The sequence below is a fragment of the Gorilla gorilla genome, chromosome 6, assembly GCF_029281585.2.
Source record: "Gorilla gorilla gorilla isolate KB3781 chromosome 6, NHGRI_mGorGor1-v2.1_pri, whole genome shotgun sequence".
Classification (NCBI taxonomy): domain Eukaryota; kingdom Metazoa; phylum Chordata; class Mammalia; order Primates; family Hominidae; genus Gorilla; species Gorilla gorilla.
In genome coordinates this window covers 58,493,018-58,520,307 of record NC_073230.2, presented here as the reverse complement: position 1 = coordinate 58,520,307, position 27,290 = coordinate 58,493,018, and the positions used below count along the sequence as shown (strand labels likewise).

The following is a 27,290-nucleotide window of genomic DNA, read 5'->3' as shown; positions in this document are numbered from 1 at the left end:
CTCTGTCACTCCCGAAGTGTCTTTTGAGTAGTACAGTTAGAAATTGCTTAGCTGAATCTGTGCATATTAAATGCAGTTTTAGCTTAGGTTTTTGGTTCTTGCTGGGCAGGCTGTAATGTTTTGGTAGTGGAAAATTTGTTTCCTGTGTTGTATAGGCTCTATGGTGCAGAGTCCAGGCAGTCATAAAGGGCCTGACGGGATCTTAGTAATGCCCAGGTGCTTCCTTGCAGCAGTGTAGCAGGATGAAACCGAGGAAAAGGAAACTTTACATGCTTTCCTAGGGGATGCTCACTGAACATTGGATGCCAGGTCTTTGATGAAATCACTAAGATGAATTGCTTTCCTTATTTTTTTTAAATATAATTATTGTACAACTCCCTAAACCACAATTAAAAAAAAAATCTCACTGGAATCAAAGTACAGAGTGATTAATTATTACCTTACTTTTTTTTTTTTTTTTTTGGTGATGATTGAGTTGCAGTTGTCTGGCCGCCAGGCTATCTGCATTTGATTCTGAAGTTTGCCCTAGACTTTAGCCTTTGCTACCAGTTGTCCTGGGGAAATGGGTGAGGGGCTGTTGGCCCAGCTGTGTGTAAAAGGAGATAGACTTTCTACATTTTTATAAGTTTAATTTAATGAGCCTCCACTGGCGGCAGCACTTTGCATGTGTCATTAAAGATAAACAGTTTTTTAAAATCCCACCTGCCATGTTCTGCAGGATTCGTGGGGGAGCATACACATTTATACTGAAAATTCTTATTTTTCTAGGAAGAGGAATCTATGTTTAGTGTAACTTAGGAAATGACCAGCCTTGTCCTGGTCCTTTAACAAGCCAGTCTGCTTGGCATCACCTGGAGGGTAACCTGGGAACAATTCAATTTAAAAACTGCGTTTGTTTTTTAATTATTATTTTTAATTGTGGTAAAATATACCTAACACAATTTACCACCCTTACCATTATTTTTTATTTTTTGTTTTTTATTTATTTTTTTGAGATGGAGTCTCGCTCTGTCACCCAGGCTGGAATGCAGTGGCGTGATCTCAGCTCACTGCAGTGTCCACCTCCCGGGTTCAAGCGATTCTCCTGCCTCAGGCTCTTGAGTAGCTGGGATTACAGGTGCACACCACCACACCTGGCTAATTTTTGTATTTTTAATAGAGACAGGGTTTCACCATGTTGATCAGGCTGGTCTCGAACTCCTGACCTCAGGTGATCCACCCGCCGCGGCCTCCCAAAGTGCTGGGATTACAGGCGTGAGCCACCGCTCCCAGCCCATCCTTACCATTTTTAAATGCACATTTCAGTGACATTAAGAACGTTCACATGGTTGCACAACCTTCACCACCATCCATCCATAGAACTCTGTTCATCTGGCAAAAATGAAACTCTGTACCCATCAAATAAATAACACCCCATTTCCTTCCCTAGCCCCTGGCCACCACCATTCCACTATCTCTAGGAATTTGACTACTCCAGGGACCCCATGAGCAGAATCAGATAGTGTTTATCCTTTTGTGACTGGCTTATTATGTCCTCAAGGTTCTTCTGACTTCTAGTGCGTTTCAGAGGCACCTTCCTTTTTTGTGGCTGAATAATATTCCATTGTGTGTATATGTGCCACATTTTCTTCATCTGTTCATCTGTTGAGGGGCACTTGTGCTGTTTCCACCTTTTGGTTGTTGTGAATAGTGCTGTTGTGAACAAGGGTGTACGATTATCTGTTCAAGTCCCTACTTTCAATTTTGGGGGGTATATACCTGCTTTTACTTTTTAAAAATAGAACAAAGAAAGAAAAACAAATTTGTATTTCTTCTAAGCTTTGAGGATATTTAATTATTGAATATGAATAAGCCCAAATTTCCCCATTGCAACATTTCAGTGTGAGCATTGAGATTTAACAGATTTATGTTTCCCTCCCCTTTGAATTGGACCAGAAAATAGATGCTGACAGTTACTAATTAATAAAAACCATTTTCTGTCATGAAATCTCATTCCTTAGGCCACCTTTCCTCTCTGATTCAAATATATTTTCCAAAGTGTAAATACTCATTTCTGATTTAAAACTTTTCAAACCACTGCTATAAAGTGACAAGCCAAAAAGTACAGAAACAAAGTAGTATATATATTGGTTTTTAACTTGTCAAATACTTAACTGGAAATACTAAAGGCCTGAAAGATAAAAAGCAAAAATGGGGGTCATCCCTTTGTTCGGGTGATGTTGAGCCGACATGATCATTGATTTTCAAATACTGTTACCAATCCTTTTCACACACTGACCCAAAAACACCAAATAGCAGATATCATGACTCTGACCCTGCCTGAGGGCACATTAATGACTTTTCCCACCTAAATCCCAGAGCCTGGGGAAAACGTCAGCAGAGGTGTAGGCCAAAATGAGCAGAGCCTAGCAATCTACCCAAACAGATGCAAAGGCAGGCTGCCACCTGCCAAACTCTCTTCCTCACTGGAGTGACTCGCCACACTCTGGACAAAGGGGTCAGGGGCTCCTAAAATTGCTGTGTTTAGCCAACTGCTCCAGGCGTTCTGAGGTGAGCTACGATCCCTTCTCAAGAGTCTCTAGATTCCCTTATGCCCTTCAGGTCCCTTCCCAATATCTTGGTTCCCAAGGTGGCTAGTGCTGGGGGGCAACAGAAACATTGGGTTGAGTGGGTAGCAGGGCTGCCTCCAGCCAAGGAAAGCAAAGCCCCCTACCATCTCCTGCTCTGTTTCTTGTAAGGATCACCTGACACACTCAGGATTCATCAACCCGGGGCTCAGAGACTCCTCTGCTCAGCACTGACACACCCAGAGTCAGAAATTCTATTAGGTTGGCAGCCCTGGCTGGTGAAATTAAACTCCTACCAGGCGCAGAAGCAGGAAGGCTAGGGCAAAATGACTTAAAAGGGGAAGTTACACCTCACATGGAAGGCAAGGGTGCAGCCCCCGTGAAACATGAAAAATGCAAATGGAAACCTGAAGAAAGCATGTCAAATGTTTACTTTTGCATTTTGAAGGAGCCCCATAAACTCAAATACACTCAGATGCCCAGGCAGTCTTTTCAGTGCTTCATGGCAGGCTCCGTGTGCACACAGAGGAAAGAGGCTCATAAACCAGATTATTCTGGCAACAGAATCATTTCCTGGTTGTTTCGTTGTAAGAATCCTCTCTCCTTCCACAAGGGAGATATGATTTTAGCAGCTCATTTGTAAAATACAGGTTTTTCTCTATCCACTGTTAACAGTCACATTTTCAAGGAAACAAAGAAGAAAGGGTCTGGAGAGCCTTAAGGTCGGGCGGCATCCTGGGAGCCATAAACACCATCGCCCCTCGAGCTGGGACTAAGAGGAGGCCGGAAGACTGGAGCAGCTTGTCTAAAGTCCAAAAGGGCCAGGGATGCAGCTCCGGGCTCTCTGCATATCTGATGGTAGTCTTTGGGGTAGAGCCAGAGGCTTCTCCGTGGAGGGGCTTCCCTTCTTGTCTCCCAGCCTTCTGCACCCTGCCAGGCAGCTCATGAGCTGTGCCTCCTCTGTGCCTCATCTTCGTGGTTGTAGACTGAGATTGGCTCTCATTCGCTTCTTAGTTGCTTTGAATCTAAATAGCAGCCATAGATACTTAAACACTCAAAGGGCGGGGTAGTGCTTTATTTAGAAAGAATGTGTATATTTAAATGTAGCTTTAAGGAGAGCAGAGGACAGATTTTTTGAAAGCAGAGAATCAGTAGTCTCCATATTTTGTGTTATCTGTAGAATTGTTGAGTAGGGCCCTGGATCTGTAAGTCATGTTGGGATCTTCTTGGAGGAGGGTCTGGATGGAGTTTCAAGGTAGCAGAAGAAAATGCCCCTGCCCTCAGGGAACTGGATATAGGATTAAATATGCATGCAGCCTTCCTGGATACACTAGCCTGCATTTGTCTTAGGAGAAGAAAAAAGACATTCTAAGAAAAATAATTAAGAAACCACCTGTAAATAGTAATCAGGGAACAAGTGAGTGTAGCCTCAGCAAACTGAGAGGATCCTTGTGATTTTAGCTTTGTCTAACTATGTTATGCCCAGGATATATGTTTATTTTTGTCCCATTTTATGTCATCACGAACTTTGAATATGCTTTGGATGGCGATTCTGCCCATGTGGCCTGTGGGTCCTGGGAGTCGGAGTGGAGACTTCTGAGTCTCCATAGGCACCAGCACTGATTGAAGCCCTGCCACTGCCCATTAGCATAGGCCACGACTCTTTTGCAGATGTGTCTGTACATAATGAAAAACCAAAAAACATATATTCTTACAAATTGTTAAATTCATCAGTTTGTTGATATGTGTTTTCTCAATTACTAGAGACTGAAAATGGTGGTTCCCCTTGTCTTTTGTGAGCTGGGTAGAGAAGAGAGGATGCCATTTTCAACAAAGGTTGGGAGAAGGAAGTTTCTCTTGTAAACACTGAAAGCCAAGAGTTATTACTGTGTAGCTCTTTCTAGGTACAAGGATATTTATATGCATTTGCTGGACAGACTAATTCTAGGGATTTTATTTTCTGCCTCAAATCCTGCCTGTGTGTAGGAACCCGTGAAATAAAGCATTGATTCCATTTGTATTTTTATTTGGAGTTGTGGTTAGGTGGTTTGCTTTTGTGTTTGCTGAATATCTTTAAATACCATAAATAGGATAGAGAAGAATACTCTAACCATATAATACCTGGTTTTCTTATTCTACTTACTTATGTCCAAACTCTATATATGGAAAATTAAGTGCATGTGACTAGAATACATGAGAATAGAAGATGAATTGTTGTTCAAAAAGCTATTTCAGTAGAAGGTTAAGTTATATTTGCACAAAGTTTTAATTGGTTAGAAGTTAACAGAAATTGCTTGCCAAGTGAACATGGTCTAGTGGAAAACACTTTTGCAGCCTGACCTTCACTTCTTTTCTAGATAGAAATGTGTAAGGACTTTGGTTTTTGCACATGTGTTAGAGACTTTTCATGTAAAGTGCCATTTATCTTTTTCTTAGGGACTGAATCTGCTTTGACTTAATGATATACCCCCACCCCAGCTGTTTATGACTTAACAGGGTATATCTTCCATATGAAAATGGGGGAAGGGGGTAGTGGAGAAAGCTCTGAAGGCATTGCACACTGATGGAAGCTTGTGTAGGTCTGTGAGGAAGGGATCGTAATGGACACGTCCTAAACACATGGTGCAAATAACATGTCCTTATGGTGCCAAATCATTTAGTAAAGTGAATCCAGTGTCATCTTTAATCCCTAAACAATGTAAAGAAGACACTAGATGGTGCTGTAAACTAAGAAATGTATTGGTGAAGGTGGTGAGATGGTGCTAGAAGTTAAATCCTCTGTCCCCGGAGTTTCTCTGTCCTCTTTGCCTTTTCCTAGTCAGCACACCTAGCCTGCTGTATGGAAGACATTTACTCGTGATGATTTATAAGCCCAATGCAAATGTGTTTCCCTGAGTTTATATCTATTTTAAAACTAAGCCAGCCTCAGTTTGCTAATGACAGTGAAACTAGATGAGATGTGAATTTGAGATCAGACAAGCTACTCAAATATTTGGGGCAAAGTTAATACCCAGTTTTGGATTGGGTTATTTAAAGAAGGAAAATAACTATTAATAACATGATTGACAGCCATGTTGTTTGACCTATATTTGTGCAGAAAATACATTCTTATAAATCTGTCTGAAGTGAAATTTTATATATAAAATTATTTTTTTCTTCACCTTTCACTATTCCTCCCAGTGGGGCAGCCCCATGGAAAATATTTTGGCGGCAAGTTAACATTAAATAGACAATCTGAATATTCACTGCGAGAAGCATTTGTTTACTTGTTTCTCCCACTTCTGTTACGTGGCAGAAGGCCTTTCACAAATGGATGATTATTGATCCACTTGGATTCATGGGACCAGACAAGAATTTTGCAGTTGACCACACCCACAGAGGTGGCACACAGAGTCCTTACTGAGGTAGACCAGCTGACAGAATAAACGCCATAGGGATGCTTGTAAGAACTCAGTGTGATTTCAGTCGTATCTTAATGTAGTAATTAAAAAAAAATTGGTGTAGAATATGAAAAAGTGTCTTCTTTTGAATCAAACCTTTAAAACCCCTGTTTGGAAGATTTAACTGTCGCTCTTCGTTAGAATTTAGTGAAGCTTACAAGTCAGAGAACCATAATTGATTTTATTATCTAAACAGATAAAATGCTAATGAACCCCATAGGACATTTTACAGTTGTTTCTAAAGTATGGCATTTTAAATTTTCTAAAAAGTTTTATTTTTGCTGTAATGGCTCTGGAAAGTATGAAGGTTTGAAACATCCAGATAGAGTGGTTGGATTCAGTTTATGAAGATTATAACCTATTGAGTTACCAGATTGACCTGGCTTTGTTGAAAATATTCATGATTGAATGTATTAAAGTAGAAAATAGTTGTACAAATAATCCACCTCAGAGGAGAGTAAAAGCATTTTGAGGATACGTGTTGCGTTTATATTTTGGCATCTATTACCTTATATTTACTTTGAATAGTGACAGAATTACTTTGCATTTGACCTAATTGCAGAGCTATGACCCAGGAATGATCTGGTTGACTGACAGAAGGCTTAGCAGGAAAAGGACAGGAGACCCCGGGGGCTGCCTGCCTGGGGAGCACAGCCAAGGGGCTGTTGGGAATGCATAGAGAGAAATAACTGCACATGAAAATTCCCCAGAGGGAATGAAAACATGTTATTTTCCTAGAAGAGAACAGTCTCAGAGTAGGAACTGTACCACTGTTTTATTTCCAAAGCAGGATTAAAAGCCTGGCATTGAATTGGCAGAGTGGCCCCACAGCACACGTGTATGTGTGTGCAAGTGTGTGCACGTGTGTGGACATGTTCGCACGTGTGCACGTGTGTGGCATTGAGACCAACCTGCATCACCCAAGACTGACTATACTTACAGTGAACTTTGTGGTTTGGCCAGTATTGACTTTTAGATGGCCCACTGAGATAGAAATATTGAGCTTGTTAATATGGTAAGTTAAGAGTGGCACTTGGGCTTATTATTTTGCAGAGCTTCAATTAAGCAGCTATTCCCTGTCAGCTAAATAGGAGTGTAGGAGATGAGTGGGTGCATGATGCATACGTTCTAGAACTTTCATGAAGCCCCAGATTCGTGGTCTCCACTATAACTTTTCCTAAAGATGAATGCAGCAGTCTCAATAAATACGGAACTGAGGTCTTGTCTTTGGCAGGCAGAGTTCTTTGGACTGCAGTTTTCGCTCCAGCAGTTGACAGTGAGGCTCTCCTCTCCCTGAGGCCACGAGCCTTCTGGGCCTCGGGTAGCTCAGGCAGGTACATGCCTGCCCCTCCAGGGATCCTGATTTTTTTGCCAACCAACTCTTCCCCACCCCACCTCACCCCAGCTATGAGCAAGAGTTCGCCTGCTGACTCTGAGTGTTCTTCCTTGTGATTAATTATTGATTATGCAGTAATTATTAATTATTGATTCAGCACTTTGTCCTTTTAATATCTGGCCAGGATTAATATTTGACCACTCACAACCCGAACCATGGCAACATCTCTCTTCTTCCCTCCTTCCACACAGATCCTGGGCACACAGGGCCCCGCTTGCTGCGTCTCAGCTGCTGATTTCACCCAGTCCGCATCTTCGGATCCATCTGACCCCTGTTTTTCTAAGGCAACCTTCCTCTTCCAGCCTGATGCTCCCCAGCCCCTGCCCTCTCCCCTGGCCCTGGTTTGAATGTGGCCTCTGTTCTTCCAGCAGGGGCTGTGCTGGCCAGGCCTCAGTGATCTCATCGCTGCCATTTCAGCAGCCTCCCTTCCGTCCTCACCCCTCCCTTCTATCTGTCTGTCTTCACCAGGATCTTGAGCGTGATCTGGCTAAACCCTGCTCCTACTGTCCCACCCACTCCAGAAGCCCAAGCACTACTCCCGGGGGTGACCCTGCCCCCTCCATACCCCCTCTGCACTACCGTGGTTGCCCAGGACTTCCCTCCCTCGTTGTTGTTTTGTTTCCTTATGTCTTGTCTTTTTATGCCCTTTAGCCTTGAGAGATGAGGGGAGCCCTTTAAAACAAAGGCCTTCCTAACCAGAGGGCAGAGTGCCCCTCTGAAGCTTCTGTGAGGAGCACACACCTGGTAGGAGAGAATGAGGGATGCAAAGCTTATTTTCAGTACCGCTTATGTGACCTTGGGCAGGTGATTTAATTCTTCCAGGCCTATTTCCTCAGCTGTTAAGCCAGGTTAATAACGATCACTTTTTGTTATTTTGTAAGAAATAGATGAAATAGGGCTAATAAATAACATCTTCCTGTTTACTGTGTGCCAAGCTCTGTTATAAAGCAGATATTAACCCCCCCGGTGGGGTGGACACTACTGCTAAGCTCATGTTAGAGTTGAGGACTCTTAAGAAATAGGAAGCCCACGTCCTGGGCCCTGGGCCCAGAGCTAGTAGGAGCAGGGCAGGGTGAGCAAGTTTGCAAGTGCCGGTCTCTGCTTTCCTTCCTACCAATGTAGCCTTTGGTAGGAAGAGGGTCTTGCTGTCTGTGACCCTGTGTGTTAAGTGGGTGTAACTTGCAGCTATTCTGGGAGCAGAAGAGAGGACGAATTATGTGAGCTTCCATCATTATTTGCCATGTTGTCAAAAAGCGAAAAATCTAAAAATGCAGAAAAAAGGAGTCAATATTATTAGAATGTATTGGGTTACACGTACAAAATCACTCAAATTAGCTTAAGCACAACAACAACAAAATTATTGTATGGATGCAAGAATGTTTTACCAGTCTTCCCTGAGCAGGAATGCAGCCAGGCCTTAGAAAGCACCGGAAGCTGAGCTGCAAGGCTGCCCATAGCCGGGCTGCACAGCCCTAGCTCCTGGCTCCCTTTCCCCATCCCACCCCAACCCCTCCCCATGTGCTGGGTTGCAGCCCTAGGTCTCTGTTTCTCTGGAGAAACAGACCCATTAAATAGGCTGTATACAGAGAGAGACACATGTGTTTTAGGAATTGGCTCATGACACTGTGGAGACTAGCAAGTCCAAAATCTGCAGGGCAGGCTGGCAGGCTGGACATCCAGTGAAGGGTTGCAGCTCAGGTCTGGAGGCAGAATTCCATCTTTCCCCTTGGAGGCCGGTCTTTTTCTTCTATTCAGGTCTTCAGGTGATGGGCTGAGGCCCTCTCACATGAGAGAGAACAATCTGCTTTACTCAAAGTCTGTGGTTTAAATGTTAATTACATCTAAAAAATACCTTCACAGCATCTAGTCTAGTGTTTAGCTAAAACCCGGCACCATGGCCCAGCCAAGTTGGCACATAAAACCGACCATCACAGTCTCTGCGTGCTCATTCCTCCCTTTCTAAAGTGCGTTTTCCGCCGCTCTCTCTCTCACTTACTCTCTGTGCCATTGTGGCTTCTCTCTGCATCTGCCCCATGCCTTCTTCTGTGAAGATGGGCTTCCTTCTGCTCTCTGGCCAATCGAGAGGATAGGTGGGCACCCGAAGCCCTCAGGCATGTGTTGTAGTAGCAGCCACACACAAACCCCTGCCACAGTGTCAGCCCCTACTTAACCTTTCTGGGCTGGAACCAGTGTCAATGTTGGGTGCTGCTCTGTTTCTGTCTCTTGTTTCACTTCTGGAATCCCAGGGAAGGGAGAGTCCTGATCCTGGGAGACACCTGTGATTCAGTCAGCTGAGTCCAGGCCAGTGGGGTCGTGCTATGCAGCTGTGGCTGTGTGCGGCCTACCGGAGGGGGTGGGGAGGAGAGAAGGGGGTGCTGAAGGGAGCTGAGCAGATGCTCCGAATGGCTTCTCCCTGGAGACAGGTAGAAATGCAGCCCAGCTCTAATGATTGAATTGTCTCTGGAATGTCAATCATGATGAATACATGTAATATGCATGCTTCCATACAGTCATACTTGTCTCGGTGTTTCCCCTCTACCCCTTACATAACATTTGAAAAATAGGATTGAGGTTTGGAACCTGATCACCAAGATGTACATTTGGGTTTGATTGCTCTCCATTGTTAAAGTTTCTTTTTTGCTCTTGCCTTTTTCTGTGCAGAGGATGATGTGGACCTGGAAGCCCTGGTGAACGATATGAACGCATCCCTGGAGAGCCTGTACTCGGCCTGCAGCATGCAGTCAGACACGGTGCCCCTCCTGCAGAATGGCCAGCATGCCCGCAGCCAGCCTCGGGCTTCAGGCCCTCCTAGGTCCGTCCAGCCACAGGTGTCCCCGAGGCAGAGGGTGCAGCGCTCCCAACCTGTGCACATCCTCGCTGTCAGGTGGGTCCAGGCCTCATGGGCAGAGCCTTCTCCAAGGGTGAGAGCTGTCGGCAGGGACACTGCTCTCTGTGAGTTAAATGGTGTTGGGGGGAATAGTGTTGGTCTTGCAAAATCAAGAGGCAGATACATTCCTTTGATGGGATAACGGATACACTGAGTGTGTGCGGTGTGCCGCCCTTGGGTTGAACTTTGTAGCCGGTTCAATTCCAGTACCTTTTATTGAGTGCCTGCTATGTGCAAGGCACTGTGCTAGGTAGAGGGATATGCAGGAAAACCACCAGAGGAAAAATCTCTGGAAAGATTGGAAGAACAGCCATGGAGCTGATTGTATGCCCCAAGTCCTCACTACCCAGAGTAGGGACGGGAGGCTAGCAGCTACAGCACCCCCTGGAGCTTGTCGTGCAACCCCAGACCTCCCTCAGAGTTGCATTTTGCCACATTCCTCTGCTAATTCAGGGGTAGGCACATCTCTGTGGAAACAGGGAGGCTGGAGGGAGGAACGTGCTGGGGACGATGAGGGAGGTTCCTGGGAGGTAGGATCTCTGAACGGATGTCAAAGGGTGATAGGAGCTCAGATAGATGGAAGCAGAGGTTTTGTGAGCAGAAGAGATGATGCAGATGGGGGCCAGTGCTGAAGCACTTTGTGTGCCCTTTTCAGGAGCCACGTGGGAAAGAGTTCTGGACAGGCACGTGAAGGGGCTGGGTTTGGGTTTTGACACCAGCATTCTGGTTGCCAGGGGTCGTGGGGGCAGTGGTAGAGGGCAGCAGGGTTGGCAGAGCATGGCCGGTTTGGAAGCGGTCTCAGGAGCCCCCGGATGGGAGATGATTGTGTGCTGCCTGAGGATGAAGAAGGAGGGGGGATTTGAGCACGTTGCTGAGGAGGAGCAGCTGCGTTTTGCCAGCACTTGGATTTTGCCAGGGCTGTGAGGAGACAGAGAGTGTGTGGAGGGTGACTTGGATTTTGTCTCGAGTGCCTGGGAGGAGGGTGTCTAGAGAATGGTCATGTTGAAGGGGAAGGTGCTGAGAGCACCTTAGACATTCTGAATGAAGATCTTTGTAGAATCAAGCTGAGAGCCAGGAGCAGCCCTCAAGGATCTGCCTGTCTGCCCTGCCACAGTCGGGATGGCGTGGGGCTCCGTGGGACCCTGCGTGCCTCTCTGGGCCTTTGCGGAGGATGTACAGCCATCTCTGGTGGGACTGCCCCTTGCCCTCACTGGCCTCTGTCAGGATGGGGTTCTGGTGCCTTCTGTCTCAGCACCCCATCTTCCGGGGAGCTCTGTTCATTTCCTGGGCTCTTCCTTGCTTCTAGAAACTTCTGAGAGTTTTCTTTGTGGTCTGACATCTTGGGTCTTCCGCAGCCCAGATAATCACCTTGCCCCAGGTGGCAGCTGTTTCTTACGGAGGGGAGAGGGTGCAGCGGCCCTGGCGCCCGTGGTCAGCTGCCTCCCCAGCTTCCCACCCCGGCTTCCCCTCCGACTTCTCACTTTTTGTCATATTCATTGATGCTGAATGATGCCTGTCCCAGGGTTTGTTCAACTTTGCTCTTTGAAGCGTGACCCCTTGTACTTAGCTCCTGAGGAGTTAAGTCTGGTGGGAGAGCTGTTTTTCTCTTGGGAGCATCTCTTGGGAGCATCACCGTAGCCTTGGGGAGTGCCTGGGAATATGGAGTTGCAGTCGCATGGCGAAGGTGCCCGAGGGTGGGCTGGAAAGCCAGAAGGCCTGCCTCCCTGCTGGAGTAGTTGCCCAGGACCCTTGAACCTCGAGTTCTGGCTGAACTCGCCCATATGTGCCCCGGGACTACCTGCGCTAAGTCCCCGGGATGGAGGGGCAGGCTTGCTCTGTGGGACAGCAAAGCCCTCTCCCTACAGGGTCACAGGCGCTGTTCCTTGGGCCCAGTGTCTTCTCTCTGGTGTCCTCTCAGGTAAGTAGTTTTGTTTCTTACTTTCAGGTGGATTAAAAAAAAATGTGGAGATCAATCTAGAATCACCAAAGATTATTTTGTGAAGTGAGGCCATTTGCTGAGTGCTTACTGTGTGCAGATGCTGATGAGTTCCTCCTTGTTATCAGTGCCCTTGGAGGGAGGCAGTGTGGGTCACTCTCGCTTCCCAGCTGAGGAAACCGTGGCACAGCGGGGCGGTAACTGGGCCCACCACATCAGGTGGGAAGTGGCCATGGAGCAGGCTGCTGGGTACCAGAGGTCACGGAGCATGGTCCACGCTGCAGAGGAACTTACCGGGGGCTGCCATGCAACCCGAAGGGAGCTGGGGGGCAGGCAGGGTATGGGCAGAGGAGACGCTTGGGAAGGGCAAGAAGGCTTTGCACATAGGAAAGCCGATGGGTGAGCCGATTCTGTACAGAGAAGGAACCCAGGCTTTTGAGAGTGCAAGGGCCACGCATGTGTTCTAGACAAACGCAAGTGAGCCAAGGCACAGAGAAGGACCTCGCCCCTCAGCTCTGCAGTTCCTGCCACCATCCCTGACATCCCTAAATCTCAGCGCTCCTCTCCGTAGTCACTGTCCCTTCTATTGTGAGCCTCTTTCGTGGGGATTTTTTGTCTTTGTGTGATGTCCCTTAGTCTTGCCTTAGGCGATGTCTCTGAGCCGCTTTAAAGTCAACACAGGACTTTTTAAAACGCTCAAAACAACCCAATAAATAGAGAAGCTTTTGTGGACACTAAAACGTCAGATTATCTTTTTGGGGTGAAGTCACTGGCTACAAGCCGTGGATGGGAAAGTGGCACTGGCCACCCGTTTTATCCATCTCCTCCTGTATGACAATGGCCAGACGTTTCAGTTGGATGCCTTGCCAAGGCTGAAGCTGTTATGGGAAGAGTGGGATTTGTTCACAGTAAAAATAAACTTTCTGGCATGTCGTCAAACCATGATAGGAACGGCTTTCCTGTATTTCACAGTACTGATTCCCTTCATGCCATGTGAATTCTCGTAATTTTAAATCCATGCATCATTTGCTGCTCTACGTGGGATAGTTAGCTGGATCTTCCTTTAAAAAATAGGGAAAGTTGGTAAAAGAGAAAAAGTAATACAGTCACAAAATGTGTTTCTGTAGTGGCAAGTCTCCCGGGAAAGCTAACGGATTGTTGATTTTGTGAAATCGTAAAAATTGTCAAAAAAATTACTTGAAGACACAGCCTATGATGGGGGTTTCTGAGGTACGTTTAAACATGGGGAGGGATTGGAAATGCTGAGTGAAGATAATGTGAGGTTTGCTCCCCTCTCCTTGAAGGTAGGAGGCTGCGGACAGGGCCACGTGGCCTCAGGAAGGGTGGAGGAGGCTGTGTGTCCAGGAGTGCCCTGGAGGTGTGGGCCAGAAGTTACTCTACAGAGGGGAGGCGCCAGACACTTGACATTCACTTTGACTTTGAACTTGATTTCTCTGCTGTTCACAGTTGCTTCTGATTCATCATACTGTGTGTGTGTTGCATAGTTGTCTGACAAGTGGGTTGTGCATTTTTCGGAGGAGGGAACAGATGACCCCGGAGATGTGCCAGGAAAGTAGAGGTGGTGTGTGGATTCAGCGTGTGTTTCTAAGGTGTGTTTCTAATGTGGACACAGGCTTTGCGAGGACAGATACATGAAGCTATAATTTCCAGTTAATTCAGTGTCAACAACCTTTTTATATAAATAAGCATCCATTGCATAATTCAGATGAGAACACACAGCCTTTTCTCATATTTTCATTTGATTAGATTAATGCTCATTTCAAGGACATTGAAAAACACTTGGTTCTCATGAAAATTTTCATATTCAGAAAACTTTCACACATCAGGTATTCACTGATCAAACGGATGAGGTATTTGGAGCTGATGCCGTGTCAGGCACTGAATGCTGCCTGAGATGAGCACGCACCCAGGACAACAAAACTTCGGCACCCCCCCGCCCCGCCCCGCCCCCCCCCCCCCCCCCCCCCCGGATGCCTAATGAAGAAGAAAATTGATACCCAATACCCTTTGGGTCTGAGAATGACAACTTGTAATTTTTTAAAGTTTTCGTTTTAGTAAAATACATGTAACATAAAATTTACCATATTAACTGTTTTTTCAGGGTACAGTGCAGTAGTATTAATGCACACTCACAATGGTTGTACAATCTCCAGAACTTTCTCATCTTATGAAACTGAAACTCTGTCCCCAATAAACAGCAATTCCCCATTGCCCTCCCCTTAGTCCCTGGCAGCCACCCTTCTATTTTCTATGGGTTTGAATACGCTACCTACCTCACTGTGTGAAATCACACAGTGTCTCTGGTTTTGTGACTGGCATGTTTGACTCTGCATAATGTCTTCAGGGTTCATCCGTGTTGTAGCCTGTGTCAGAATGTGCTTCCTTTTTCATGGCTGAGTAGTGTTCCGTGGTATGGATATGCCACATATTGTTCATCCATTCATTCATCTGCAGACCCTTGGGATGCTTCTACTTTTTGGCTTTTGTGAAGGATGCCACTGTGAACGTGGGCATGCCAGTGACTCCTAGAAGCCCTGTGTCCTGCTTTCTGGGTGTATCACCACAGTGGTAAGGCTGGGTCATGTGGGGAATGGCAGCTTTTAACAGGCACTTATCCCTGCCTTCCAGGCGCCTTCAGGAGGAAGACCAGCAGTTTAGAACCTCGTCTCTGCCGGCCATCCCCAATCCTTTTCCTGAACTCTGTGGCCCTGGGAGCCCCCCTGTGCTCACGCCGGGTTCTTTACCTCCGAGCCAGGCCGCTGCAAAGCAGGTGAGTGTGCCCCTGGCTGGAGCCCAGGCTGAGGGATATGCCAGATTATTGGGATCTGCACAGATGTGCCAGATTATTACTTTGGGAAGAAGGGCGGGAAATCCTGGGATCTTCTCTCTCAGTTCTTTTCTTGTTGTCACAGTACTTGTTGTCCTATGAGGCCGATACAGTTTGGATGTTGTCCCCTCCAAATCTCATGTGGAATTGTAATCCCCAGTTTTGGAGGCAGGGCCTGGAGGGAGGTGATTGGATCTTGGTGGTAGATTCCTCATGGCTTGGTGCTGTCCTCACAATAGTGAGTTCTCACGAGATCTGGTTGTTTAAAAGTGCGTGTCATCTCCTCCCCTTGCTCCCACTCCTGCTGTGCGAGACGCCAGTTCCTGCTTTGCCTTCTGGCATGATTGTAAGCTCCTAAGTCCTCATCAGAAGCCGAGCACATGCCCGCACCATGATTCTTGTACAGGCTGCAGAACCATGAACCAATTAAACCTCCTTTCATTATTGATCAAAACTCTGTTTATCTGTATATTTTAGAAAAAGTCTCATAAAAAATGGCAAATAATAACAATGATTTGATGTTTAAAGATGAATCTTAGTTCTTTGAAAAAGTTTCACCACTGGCTCAATAATAGGTGTGAAAATGCTGGGCTCACCTGGGCACCTGGATGTCAGTACACAGGAGTTGAAGAGTTTCTGTCTTGTAGTCCTGACTTTGAATATGATCTGCCGAAAGCAGAAGAGTTTCCATTGGACCCACAGGGCAATAACCTCCTTTTTGAACTTGTAGTTTCTACTTAAAGTAGATCCATGAAGTAGATAGGACGCAACCATTGTTCCCATGTGAGGAAACTGAGGCACAGAGCATTTCAGTAATGTGTCCAAGGTCAAACAGCCAACAAGTCAGCTTAGCAGAGAAACTGGCAGAGAAAGGGGTTGAAAGTTCCTCCCCACCGGTTGGCAGGGCTGTGAGCCAGGATGGGCTGCAGCCTCTGGAGGAAGACCCCTAGGGGTGGAGGTGATCATTAGAACAACTGCGCCATCTGATGTTTATGGAGTGAAGGATTTCTGTGTGCCAGGCCTTGTCGTAAGTGGTGGATATGTTTATTTTTTGTTTATTTATATGTTCATTTACTCCTCATGCCATCCCATATGAATTAAGTACGCATGTTCCCTCTGTTCCACAGTTGAGGGAAGGGAGGCCCCTGTAAGCAGCTGAGCTGAGTGTGGCTGAGACCTGATGGTGTGGCTGAGTGTGTCCCGGCCTCAGCATCGGAGCCTGTGATTGCAGCCACTGTGCTGATTGGCTTCCCGGGACTTTGACTTTCCTTCTGCTAAATACATATTGTTTAGAAGTTATTTTGCCCTTCTACTTGAATCATCTCTTCTCCCTACTTGCTCTCACTTCCCTACCTTTGCTGTTCTCAAGCAAGACAGGCCAGCCATCCCTTTCTCTGCAAATCTGCCTGTCCTGTGCCATGCAAGGTCTGTCCTCTTGAGAGATAGACCTTTCTTCCAATACCCGTTGGCTCCCAAGTGTGGGTCCCTTTCTGACCTCAGGCCCCCGGAGCAGGCTGCATTATGGCACTATCAAAACTTAGAAGGTGAGGTAAGTGTCCCTCATCTGGGAGCCAGCACTGGCTGGGCTTGTGCACTTTGTCACATGTCTAAAGTGCATCTGGGATGTCTACCTCGCCGGTGACCTTCTGCTTCAAATAAGGATCCAGACAAGCTGTCTGTGGGTTTTGTCACTGAGGTTGTTTACAGAGCTACCCATTCTAAAATAAGACCATGAAAATATTATCTGGCTCTCTCAGCCTTTGGCAAGAAAATTGGCCTCCACCCCCAGGGATTGTCCAAATTTGTAAGCAGAACAAGGAAACCGGAGAATTTTGCCTGCTGGTGTTTTTCTTGGGATCAGAGCTTGTTCCCCATGAGAACGTGGCATTGGTGTCTGTGTCACTCGTGTCCTGAAGCCCACAGAAACGAGCAGGAAGGATGTTTCTCACTCAGAACTAGAACTACTTGTAGAAAGTCGTTGTTCTTGGTTTTTTTTTTTCCCCCGAATTGCTTGAAGGGACATTTCTTTATCTGTACTTGGTGTTGACTTCTGATCTCATGAAAAGTGTGTTTTCTCAGTGCAGGGGGTAGCAAGTGCTGGACAACCTCCCGCCACTTCCCAGGGCTTTGGATCTAGGATCACGATGGGGGATGGTGCTGGGCAAAGAGCTTTGGCTCCATTCCTTGCCCCTTGCTTGAGGAAAAGAGAAATCTGATGTTCTTCTTCCCTTCATTCAAGTCAGAGGAAGTAATGCTGAGACCAAGGTCTAGTCAAGGATTCTGAAGTAGTAGAAAAATTGACAAAGTGGACCCGATACATAAAGTGGCTTTGCTCACGGGGAAGAACTTGGTTAACATAGGAAAAGAAGAAAGCATAACGAAATCTGTGGAAGGTAATGGGATAGTGAGGTGATTGGAAACTTCCTCATTCATGTCATTATGTTCACTATTAAATAGCAGATTCATGAAGAAGGGAATGGGAGGAAAAAGTAGAGATATTTAAACTTCCATGAGAAAGGAAAAATCATTCTTGCCCAAGCTTTGTAGGCAAAGCCTTCTGAAATTCCCACACAGGCATTAGTACCTTTCTTCTGCCTCTCTCCTTTTTTTTTTTTTTTGAGACAGAGTCTCGATCTGTCGCCCAGGCTGCTGGAGTGCAGTGGCGCGATCTCAGCTCACTGCAAGCTCTGCCTCCTGGGTTCACGCCATTCTCCTGCCTCAGCCTCCCGAGTAGCTGGGACTACAGGCGCCCGCCACCACGCCCGGCTAATTTTTTTGTATTTTTAGTAGAGACGGGGTTTCACCGTGTTAGCCAGGATGGTGTCGATCTCCTGTCCTTGTGATACGCCCACCTTGGCCTCCCAAAGTGCTGGGATTACAGATGTGAGCCACTGCGCCCGGCCCTGCCTCTCTCCTTTTTAAGTGACTCCTTGGTAGCTCCGTAATGTGATAAGAGATCAGATGCTGGTGTCCAGAGACCCCAGGTCTGAGAGCAAGCAACTACCATGATGTGGACCTGGCGCTCCTCACAGCATGCTGAGCCCCCTGGCCCACGTGCTGGGACAGGGCGGGAGAGTGGCAGTGGTCTCACTGCAGCATTTGTGGGCCCTCACGGGTCTGAGTTCCACCTGCAGCTCTTGTGTGTCTCCTTTCTAGACATGTAAGATACAAGCTCAGTGCCCTGTAAAGGCTGCGGGCCAGTGGGACTTGATGAAAGGAAGGAGGGGAGGGAAAATTCTGCATGGGAGTAGTCATGGGTAGAGAAGAGCCCTCAGCCTCCTATTCAACAGCACGAGATTCCTCCAATGCCGCCTCCCTCTGAGCTCTCTGCCTTCGCTCATCTTGAGCCCCTACAACGGGCCGGGTCTTTTGCCAGACCCTGAGACTAAGAGGTTGACCGCAAAGTGGGCCCTGCTCTCGTGAGCTTAGCACGATGGTGACAGAGTGAAGAGCTATCTGAGAGGAAGCAGGATGGAGTAGTTGGTAGTCTAAGACATGGCAGGCATGTGCCAAAAGAAAGCAGCCATTATTCTATCTAGAAGGACAGGGAGGTCTTCCCCAGCTGCCTTGCGTCCTCTCCCTGGGGATCCCAGAGCATGCAGCAGCCCCAGGCAGGCTTACCAAGTTCTTCCACGATGACTGCACCCTGGCTTCGTGACCCTGCATTGGCCAGGTTCTTCCTGAGTGCTGTGCTGAGTTTGCTAAGGGTACCCATGGGGCTTGCCTGAGTCATCTGGGTTCGCGGGAATAGCTGAGTTTCAAACCTGTGATCCTCCAGCTGTGGGGGAGACTTACACCGGCGCAAAGGGGGCTACTTCTGATCGGAGATCCACGTGCTGGGATGTCACCGTCTGACAGCCCACTCATTCCTTCCTGCCTGGCTGTCCTTCACCTGCCCTGGATTCAACTTTCTCACCTTGCCCAGGCTCTGCTTCCTCTTCTGGATCTGGGGTCCTTCCCAGGTGCTTCTACAGAAGCAGTGCAGGGTGGGTCTCACCTCCCTGGTCCCACCCAGGCTCGTTGCTACCCCCACGTGGGGTGGCACCCGCCCTGCAGCTGCTCAGCATTTGGCCAGGGGGAGCCCTGAGAGCAGTTTGTCCAGTGTGCTATGGGTTCCAAACCTGGGCCGGTCAGACCCTTGATGGAAGCATGGAAATCTGGAGCCAGTAAACCCAGGCACTTCCACACACCTCTGCCACTGGCTCATGGGCCCTCACTGATGTTTGGGTGCTCATAAATAGTGTGAGATGTTTTGGAGTTGTCTTTCTAGACTTCTTGGGCTTTCTGTTTTATTTTGTTGTTGATGATGAATTTTAAAACAGCAATGTTTTGGCTTGTTAATATTTAAGCCAGAGTCTATTGGTCTTGCGTTTACCTGAGGTTGTACTCTATGGCTTCACCATTAAAGTGAGAGAGCACACAGACCTATTCCCTCACGGAAGGCAAAAACTGATGTTAGAGCAGACATCCCCCTTTGCTCCGGGAGAGTGCGTAGAGGAACCATGATGTATGGTTTTACATAGTGTCTGTTAGAGGTGACAGCAGTCCTCCTTGTCAGCAGTGAGTGACTTTCGTTGGAAGGTATAGCTTCTGTGGAGATCATTCCATCATTTATTAAATGGCATTTAATTTTATTCAGTGATTTGATTTATTTAAGTTTAAAATACCTCGTCATTGACTTACCAAAATACAAATACATAAGAATTTCTTTCTGAGTGTTTAATTTCTTTCCTCTAAAAGGTGGTGAAATTAAATTAGTCATTGTTCAGGAAACTGGATATTTGTGGTAAAAATCAACAGGGTATTTTTAACTGCTTTGTGACTCATTTGAAAAGACAGGCTGTTGTGGTAAGGGTGATTGATATAGCAAAGACTTGTGAGCCCTGAGGCCAAGCACCATGCTCCGGCCGGAGAGGCTGGGCTCACGGTCTAGTTGGTACCACTGGGTCTCTGTGGTGAGGCTCCCTTTGATCTTGGTGCCCTGGCGGACACTGGCTGCAGTGGTCCTCCTTTGCGTCAGACCCTCCAGGGCCTTCTGAGTTGAGGAAGCGCCATGCATTGTGCCTGGAGCTGGCCTCGGGTGTCGGGAGGGAGGGGCACCACAGGAGGATGTGCTTCGAGACCTGGGACTTGGGCCAGGTGCCAGACAATCCTGGGTAAATACCAGAGCTGTCCCCCCTGCCCCCACAGACACACTGCAGAGGACCCCGGCAGGTGGGCTGGCCCCCCGCCACGGCCTGGTGACTGTCTCCCTCTGCTGTACTTCTTTAAGGTCCTGGGAGAGGAGAGAAAGGTGAGTGGGGTGCCATTTTCCTCCTGCAGGTGCTGGGTGAAGTTCAGAAGGCTCTGAGAGGCTGAGGGGAGCCATGTGTATAGGTACATTTGACTGTTCAGGCTGGTGGGTACGATACCCTGTAGGGGGGCTGTCCCAAAGGCCTTCTCGGTTCCTGCATTCTGATCCTGGCTGTTTGCTGTGTGAGGAGGGTCTCAGCTCAGCGACATCAGAAGTCAGGGCGGAAGTAGCTCCTCAAGGCAAGACTGAGCGTCGGTGCCCACGCTAGGGAAGAGGGGCCCTGTGTCCACAGCCACCGCGCACCAGCCGAGCATGGCCAGCAGGAGCAGGGGACCAGTGTCACCAGAAAATTGGATGCTTTGAGAGAAATCAGAATTGCCACTGAAAACCTGAACTCTCCACATTTTGCACATTTCAGTGTCTGTAAGCACTGTGTGGGCTGAAGCAGACACCCTGGCAGGCAGGTCCTGGCCTGCTGGTTTCGGCTGTGGCATCCTGCGAGGTGACTCCTATGGTGTCTGCATTGTCTCCCTGCACCTGGCATGCCAGGGGCTTTCCCTGATGAGCACTGGATCTGGCGTCCACTAAGGGCTCAGCAAGCTGGGATGATGGCCCGAATCTAAAAAGGATTACATTAAATAGGCTTTCAAAATGATGTCTGCACATGCAGCTACAAAAGTATCACCAAGAGGATGGCAGCTGCAGCCACTGCTGCTTGTGAGAGAAGGGCTCAGTTAGTTAGACACGTGGCTCCAGTCAGAAGTCCAGTGTGACCTTTCCTGAGTGGCTGGCTTGACCATTCTGCTCTGACAGAAATAGGTTTTCTAGAAGCTAGTGGCTTTGTTGTGTTCTTTCTTGGATGCCATTGTCCCTGTGAGAAGGACCCTAGTCACATGGCGCTCATCCCAAGTGCAGGGACTCGATGGTGAGAGGCTGTGGCAGGAGGCAAAGGAGAAAATGGGAAGTGGTTAAGGATCATTTGGGGCACTTGTGGCTATTTCCTACAGCACACACGTGGGAGGGATGCCTCCTACTCTCTGGGTCCAGCGGCTGGAACAAGGGCCAGAGAGGTACAGGGAGGTGCAACCTACTCCTTGTGGGGGAAGGTCCCTTCACCTGTCAGCATCCCCAGGGAGGGGGCTGCCTGGGGTCCCACTTCCTGTCACTGGAATGTCCCAGCAGCATCTCACTCTGCAGCAGGAGTGGCCTTGCGCCTTCCCAGGCTGTGCTGGCTGTATCTCCATGTCAGCCCTGAGGATGCACCCTGGGCCCTCTTCCCTGTCATCCTCACCCGTGGAGCAGGGACAGCGAGTGGGCCTTTGAAAGAAATGTTTTAAGTCAAGGGATAACTGAAAATGTAATGAATCAACAAATGAATCTATGTTATGGAAGAGAATTTGCAAAATTGGTAAAGGTTGAAGTAGATTCCCTTGAGAGTCTAGCTCAGGTGTCTGTAAGAGCATCACCTGAAAGCATAAGGAATAGCTTCTCTGCATTCCAGATGGACAAGGAAGAGGCTTCAGATGAATCAGGTGATGTTAGACCAAGACTCACATTTGGGTTCTAAGAGATTCTATCAGGTAGAATCTTAATTTTCCTGTTTTTTAGCGTCTGTTGGTGGTTACTACACATTTAATTTTCACAGCACTTCCACATGCTGCAAGGGAGAGACTATTTTCATATGGTGAAACCAAGGTCCTGAAGCTCCACAAGGTGAAATACTTTGGCTGGAGTCACACACCCAACTAGAGGTACAGGCAGGAAATGTGCTCAATCTAGATGAGCCCAAAGCCTTAGTCTTCTTCCTGCCCCTCCCAGACCTCTGAGGTCAGCACCCTGCTGAGTTTGGAGAAGACACTCTGAGTCTGTCCAGCTTCCTGCCTGGGGCTGAAGCATCACCCCGCAAATGCAGCAAACACTGGCATTTGCTGCTGAAAGGAGATGGATTTGTGCAAGCAGTGGAGGAGCTTAGCATCCAATTCTGAATAACTCTTCATTTCTTGGAGGTATTGGGAGACTTTCATTCCACTTATCAGGGAGCCTCAGTTTCCTGATCATGCCTCGCACATCCTGGGTAATGACCATCGGAGAGGAAGACCTCTCTGAGAAGGAGGCCCAGGGGCTTTTAAGGACAGCACCTCCACTGCCAGGAAGCTGCCCCTCCTGCCATGCACCAGCCTGGGACTGCCAGGGGCTTGGTCTTCAACTGAGAAGGACAAGGCACCTGGGCATGGGGCCAGACTCCAACTCCACAACATTGCAGGTAATGACAGTAGTAACACCAGCTGCTGAGATGTGGGGAGTCCTTCTCCTGGCAAGCGTGGGACACTGTGCTTCACCTGCTTTTCAGGATGCCTTTGGCTGCAAGAAACAAAACCAAATCCGTCTGGTCTCTATTGTAAGGAGAGTTGCTTTTGCAGAACAGGAAGTCTAGGGCCAGAGACAGCAGCCACCACAGCCTCATCCTGTGTCACGGCACTTGTCCTCTCTCCACAACGGCAGCTGGTGAGACCAGAGTTGGACTTGTCACCCAGAAGCAGCTGTTCCATATACGGGTGGGTAAGCCAGGTATGCAGAAATGTGGAGTGGTGGCAAGGGCAACTGAGGCAATGTGTGGGGCGCACTGACCCCACAGGTCCCAGTGAGTTGGTTGTGGTGTGTGATGCCAAGAACAGATTCACATGTTGAAGAAGCAGAAACCAAGAGCAGGCAGAGAACTGACTCCTACAGTAAATGTGCAGAGGTGCTGAGACAAGAGGGCGGGGTGTCCCCAGGGGCACCCTAGAGAGGAGTGCCGGTGAAGAAAAAGTACAGTAATGCTATTAGGAACTTGTTTATTTATGAACTTAAGACAAGCTCAGTGGGCACTTTGGGGTGGCTTTGACAGGCCACACTTTCTTTCAGCCAATAAAGATTCTCGTGCAGCTACATAATGAGTTTTTAGAGCACATTTTTCCATTTGTTATTCAAACACAATTAGTCACATAGTTTAACCCTGTTAGTAATAGGACATAAATCTTGTCTTAGCTCCAATCAGCCCTTCTCCCTCTGCTTAATTTTAAAAATTAATTTTCTGGAACCACAGTAATCACTTTGGATAAGGGTTTGTGCATACAATTATTTACTAATGATCAAAATTAGGTCTCCTGAGGCTTTAACTGCATGCAATATGTTAGACCATCTTTGCTGAGAAAAACTAGTCCTGGCCTCCCAGTGCAGGTTGTTTCACAGAATGTGTTGCACGGAGAGAATGCTCTCTCCTGCAAATGTGTGTCTGCAGCTGGGCCTGTCCCGAGCAGTTTGCTGGTGGGCCTTGCTGAGGATGGACTTCCTCCATCCTTTAGCCCCTTCCACCCGCTGGCAAGCCCTGTTACTCTTAGCGCCTCCACAGTCTGCCCGTGTCACCTTTTCTGGTGCCTTTGGAGATCAGAAGACATTGGGGCCTGAGCCTAACTGCAGTTTGCCCTGAGTGCTGGGGACCCTGAGGGGTGCTGGCTGCAGTGAGTTGGGTCTGCAGCCCCCAGGGCCTTGGCCCTGGCAGGATGGATAAGATGCCGCCATCACAGGATGGTCCCTTGTGGCTTCACGTATGCAAGAGTCAGCATGAGGCGCACTTCAACTCATCCCGCCATTTTCAAGTTAAAATCCTCTGTCCTCGGCCCCCCTCACACCTGCATCTCTAACTCCTTTCCTTCTGCTACTGCGTGGCTCCTGTCTCCCAACAGAAGCCTCCTGCCTGTAACCATTTCCCCTCTGCACCGAGAGGCCACTGTGTGGAGGGGGAGCTCCTGCCCACGGCACTTGGAAGGTGCTGGGGCAGAACCCAGCTCCAGTGCTGATGCGTGGCAGCATCTCTGGAAACTTCCATTTCCTGCTCTGTCTGAGGAGGCGGGGCCCTGCCCACGTCCCTGTGTCTTGGAGCTCAGGACAGTCAAATCTGCACCACGGCTGCTTCCCCTCTTGCTGTGTGAACGTGGCAGGACGTCCACCCCACCCCACTTCCTACATGGACATGGCTCCATGGCTGTGCCCTACCTCCCTTCCTGCATGAATGCAGCACCACGGCTGCACCCCCCACTTCTGTGGATGTGGCACGATGGCTGCACCCCCACTTCCCATTTGAATGCGGCACTGCAGTTGCGCCTCCCCGCCACTTCCCCTGTGGACGCGGCATGATGGCTGCACCCCCTACTTCCCACGTGAACACGGCACCGCAGCTGTGCCCCCATGCCCCTTTACTGCATGAACGCGGCACCACTACTGTGCCCCCCACACCCCTTTACTGCATGAACACGGTACCGCTACTGTGCCCCACCCGTTTGCCATGTGATCACTGCCTTCATCAGGAGTGACCACGAGACATGTGCTCTTAAGGAACCTGAGGCCCAGGGAGGATAAAGTCATCTTCCAAGGTCATTGACAAATACATCACAAAAAGTGGGTTTAGACTCAGGACCCGAGCTTCTAGCTGTCTTCTCAGTGTGCCACAGCAGTGCCCCAGACGACAGAAATGCATTTCAGTACGCCTAAGTGAACTCTCAACTTGTCATTCAATTACTTATGAGGGGACGCGTGAATCCCTGAAACCGTGCAAGCAAAACCCACACATGTAGCAGATCCCATTGCATTGCTCACCATCATTTATGCCCTCCGGCGTGGCCACCACTGAAGGATGGATGTTCTAACCTTATGGTCCTGTGATATGCTCCTCTAGGTGAGGGGCTGTCCTGGACAGGCTCTAGACAGAGATGAGTTTGCTGTACTGTCTGCCTTCCAAGACTCGGGCTACCCGGAGAAGAGATGTGGGCACACACACTATTGCACAGCTGCTTAGCTCAGCATGGGAGATAGGTGCAGGATCCAGAGCGACCTGGGAGCAGCCCTGCGTCCAGCCTTGAGCGTTGGCAGGTTCGGGGGGCCTCGGTGACTGTGAGCATTGCGTTTGAGCCAAGGCTTTAACAGCAGGGTGGCCAGGACATGTTTTTTTCAAAGGGGGGCTTGGCTAGGCTCCCTCAGCTCTCCGTGGTTTGAGTAGGGTCTAGCTTTCTTGGTTTCAGTCTTCCTCTGGCGTTGCTGAGGTGACTGAGATCTCTCCACATTTTTTACCTCTCATTTTCTAGAATGCCAGTTACCTGAGTTGTCCTGAGGGGGAAAAAGCCATGCAGGTTCAGTAAGTTTGGGAAATTTGGCATCGTCTATCGTTTTCTTGGCAATTCTACATTTCCCGTTTGATTTTAGAGGATCTGAAAAATCTTACAGAAAACCTGCCTATTCACTCAAACTAAGCTAGAGCATCTGAAACATTTGTGATCACAGAAGTGCTCTAGAGACAGCACCTGTAAACTTTACACAGAATGCACTTTGGGAAAGGGTGCTAAATTGCCCATGATTATTTTTAAAATGGTGAATGTCATCCTCACTTTTTCAGACTTTTCTGGCAGCTTTGCTAAAGCAGAGGTCTCTCACAGCTCTCTAGGGACCGCAGCCCCTGCAGTCTGAGAATAATCCCGAAGGCCCGACGTGACGGCACCTGCATGTTCCCGTGTTTGCATCAGAGCAAGTGACGCAATTGCAGCGAGGCAGTCGTGACCTGGAGCAGACCACTTGTTTGGCTAAATATGACACAGGAAATCAGTGCAGGAATCTTATGTGAAATCCCAACTACTAGTGTTTCTCCGGAGTACAAATATCTTTTAAAATATAAACCTCTGAATTTGAGGGGCCTAAAACAGATATTTTATTGTAGCATTGAATACCTCTTGATATCTATAGCTTTCAAGAACATTGGAAATGTGAGCCCTTAAATTATATACGTCTTTCCCAGGAAGAATCACCATAGTTTTGCCAAAAATCTAAGTCTGTGCCTTGCCCACCTGTGGCCATCTACGTGAGGCTCCTGTGGACTCAAAGTCAAGGGCAGTGTGCAGTCCATTGGTTATCGGTGGCCATCAGTGCTTTCACAGAGACTGCCTATTTTGCTAGCAACAGGAAATAATTTTCCTTGGCAAACTGATTTGCTAATTCTTTCTGCTGCTTTGACTCGAAATTTCATCAGGTAAGGGGGAACCACTAGACAATGCACTTTCCCCAATTTACCTACCTGACAGCTTCTGCCATAAATGACTGCGAGCAAACAGCCTGCTGGTTTGTGTTTGGTTTTGAGTAGGAACCCACAGTTCACCCACTGGAGAAGCCTGTTACACTCACTGAACGTGGACACTGGCGCTTTATTTATACCTGTGACTAGCCACGGAGGGACTTTTCTTTTCTCCTGCAATAGGCGCATGTGGCAGGTCCACCCAGTTTAGGATAAAGTGTTCTAGAGTTTACAGTCGAGAAGTGTTAGGCCTCTGGGTCTTGGTTGAGACCCAAGATGAGATGGGCCATCTAGGCCACTGCCTGGACAATGGCCATCTCTTTTCCTCCATGTCTTTTCTGTTTTTCTTTCCTTAGGCTCTCGCCTCAGTCTCTTAACTGGCTGAAGGACAAGTAGTTTGAGTAATAAAAATGTAAAAAAGAAAAAAAAAAGAATTAGTGGAGGAAACCAAGTGAGAGTGTTTTGAAAATCCCAAAAATTCACAAGAGAATTTGGTAAACATCCTCCCTCTGCTGTTGGTGCCAAGTCTGGACATTTCTAGGAAAGAGAGCGCAGACATAGTCCCTGTGTGGGAAGGTTTACAAGTACGTACCCTCTGCTGGTGATTTTTATTTTTTGGTCCCTGAGAGAACCAAATGCTAATGACTAACATGGTTTATCTTTTACTTTGCCCTAAAATAGCATCTTCGCTGTCATCTTACAACAGAGATTCTCTTGAATCAGGGCAGTAGTTTCTAGCCCTATTTATAGAACCCTGGCATCTTCAGATTTATTTATATGAGGAAATCCCCGAAAAGATTTAAATGGGAACACCATGTACCGGTGC

The 27,290-nt window shown here is 47.9% G+C and overlaps 1 protein-coding gene across 32 annotated transcripts in view; it reads left to right on the top strand.

The window, feature by feature from the left end:
- GRB10 (growth factor receptor bound protein 10) overlaps positions 1-27,290 on the top strand; it is a 209,591-nt gene that overhangs the window by 108,722 nt on the left and 73,579 nt on the right. For all 32 annotated transcript variants that reach the window (XM_031012929.3, XM_055347082.2, XM_063708555.1 and 29 more), the window contains 2 exons: positions 10,065-10,287; positions 14,876-15,017. In XM_031012929.3, the coding sequence (XP_030868789.1) occupies positions 10,100-10,287; positions 14,876-15,017 (330 nt within the window). In that variant the 5' untranslated portion in view covers positions 10,065-10,099. The remainder of the gene's footprint in view (positions 1-10,064; positions 10,288-14,875; positions 15,018-27,290) is intronic.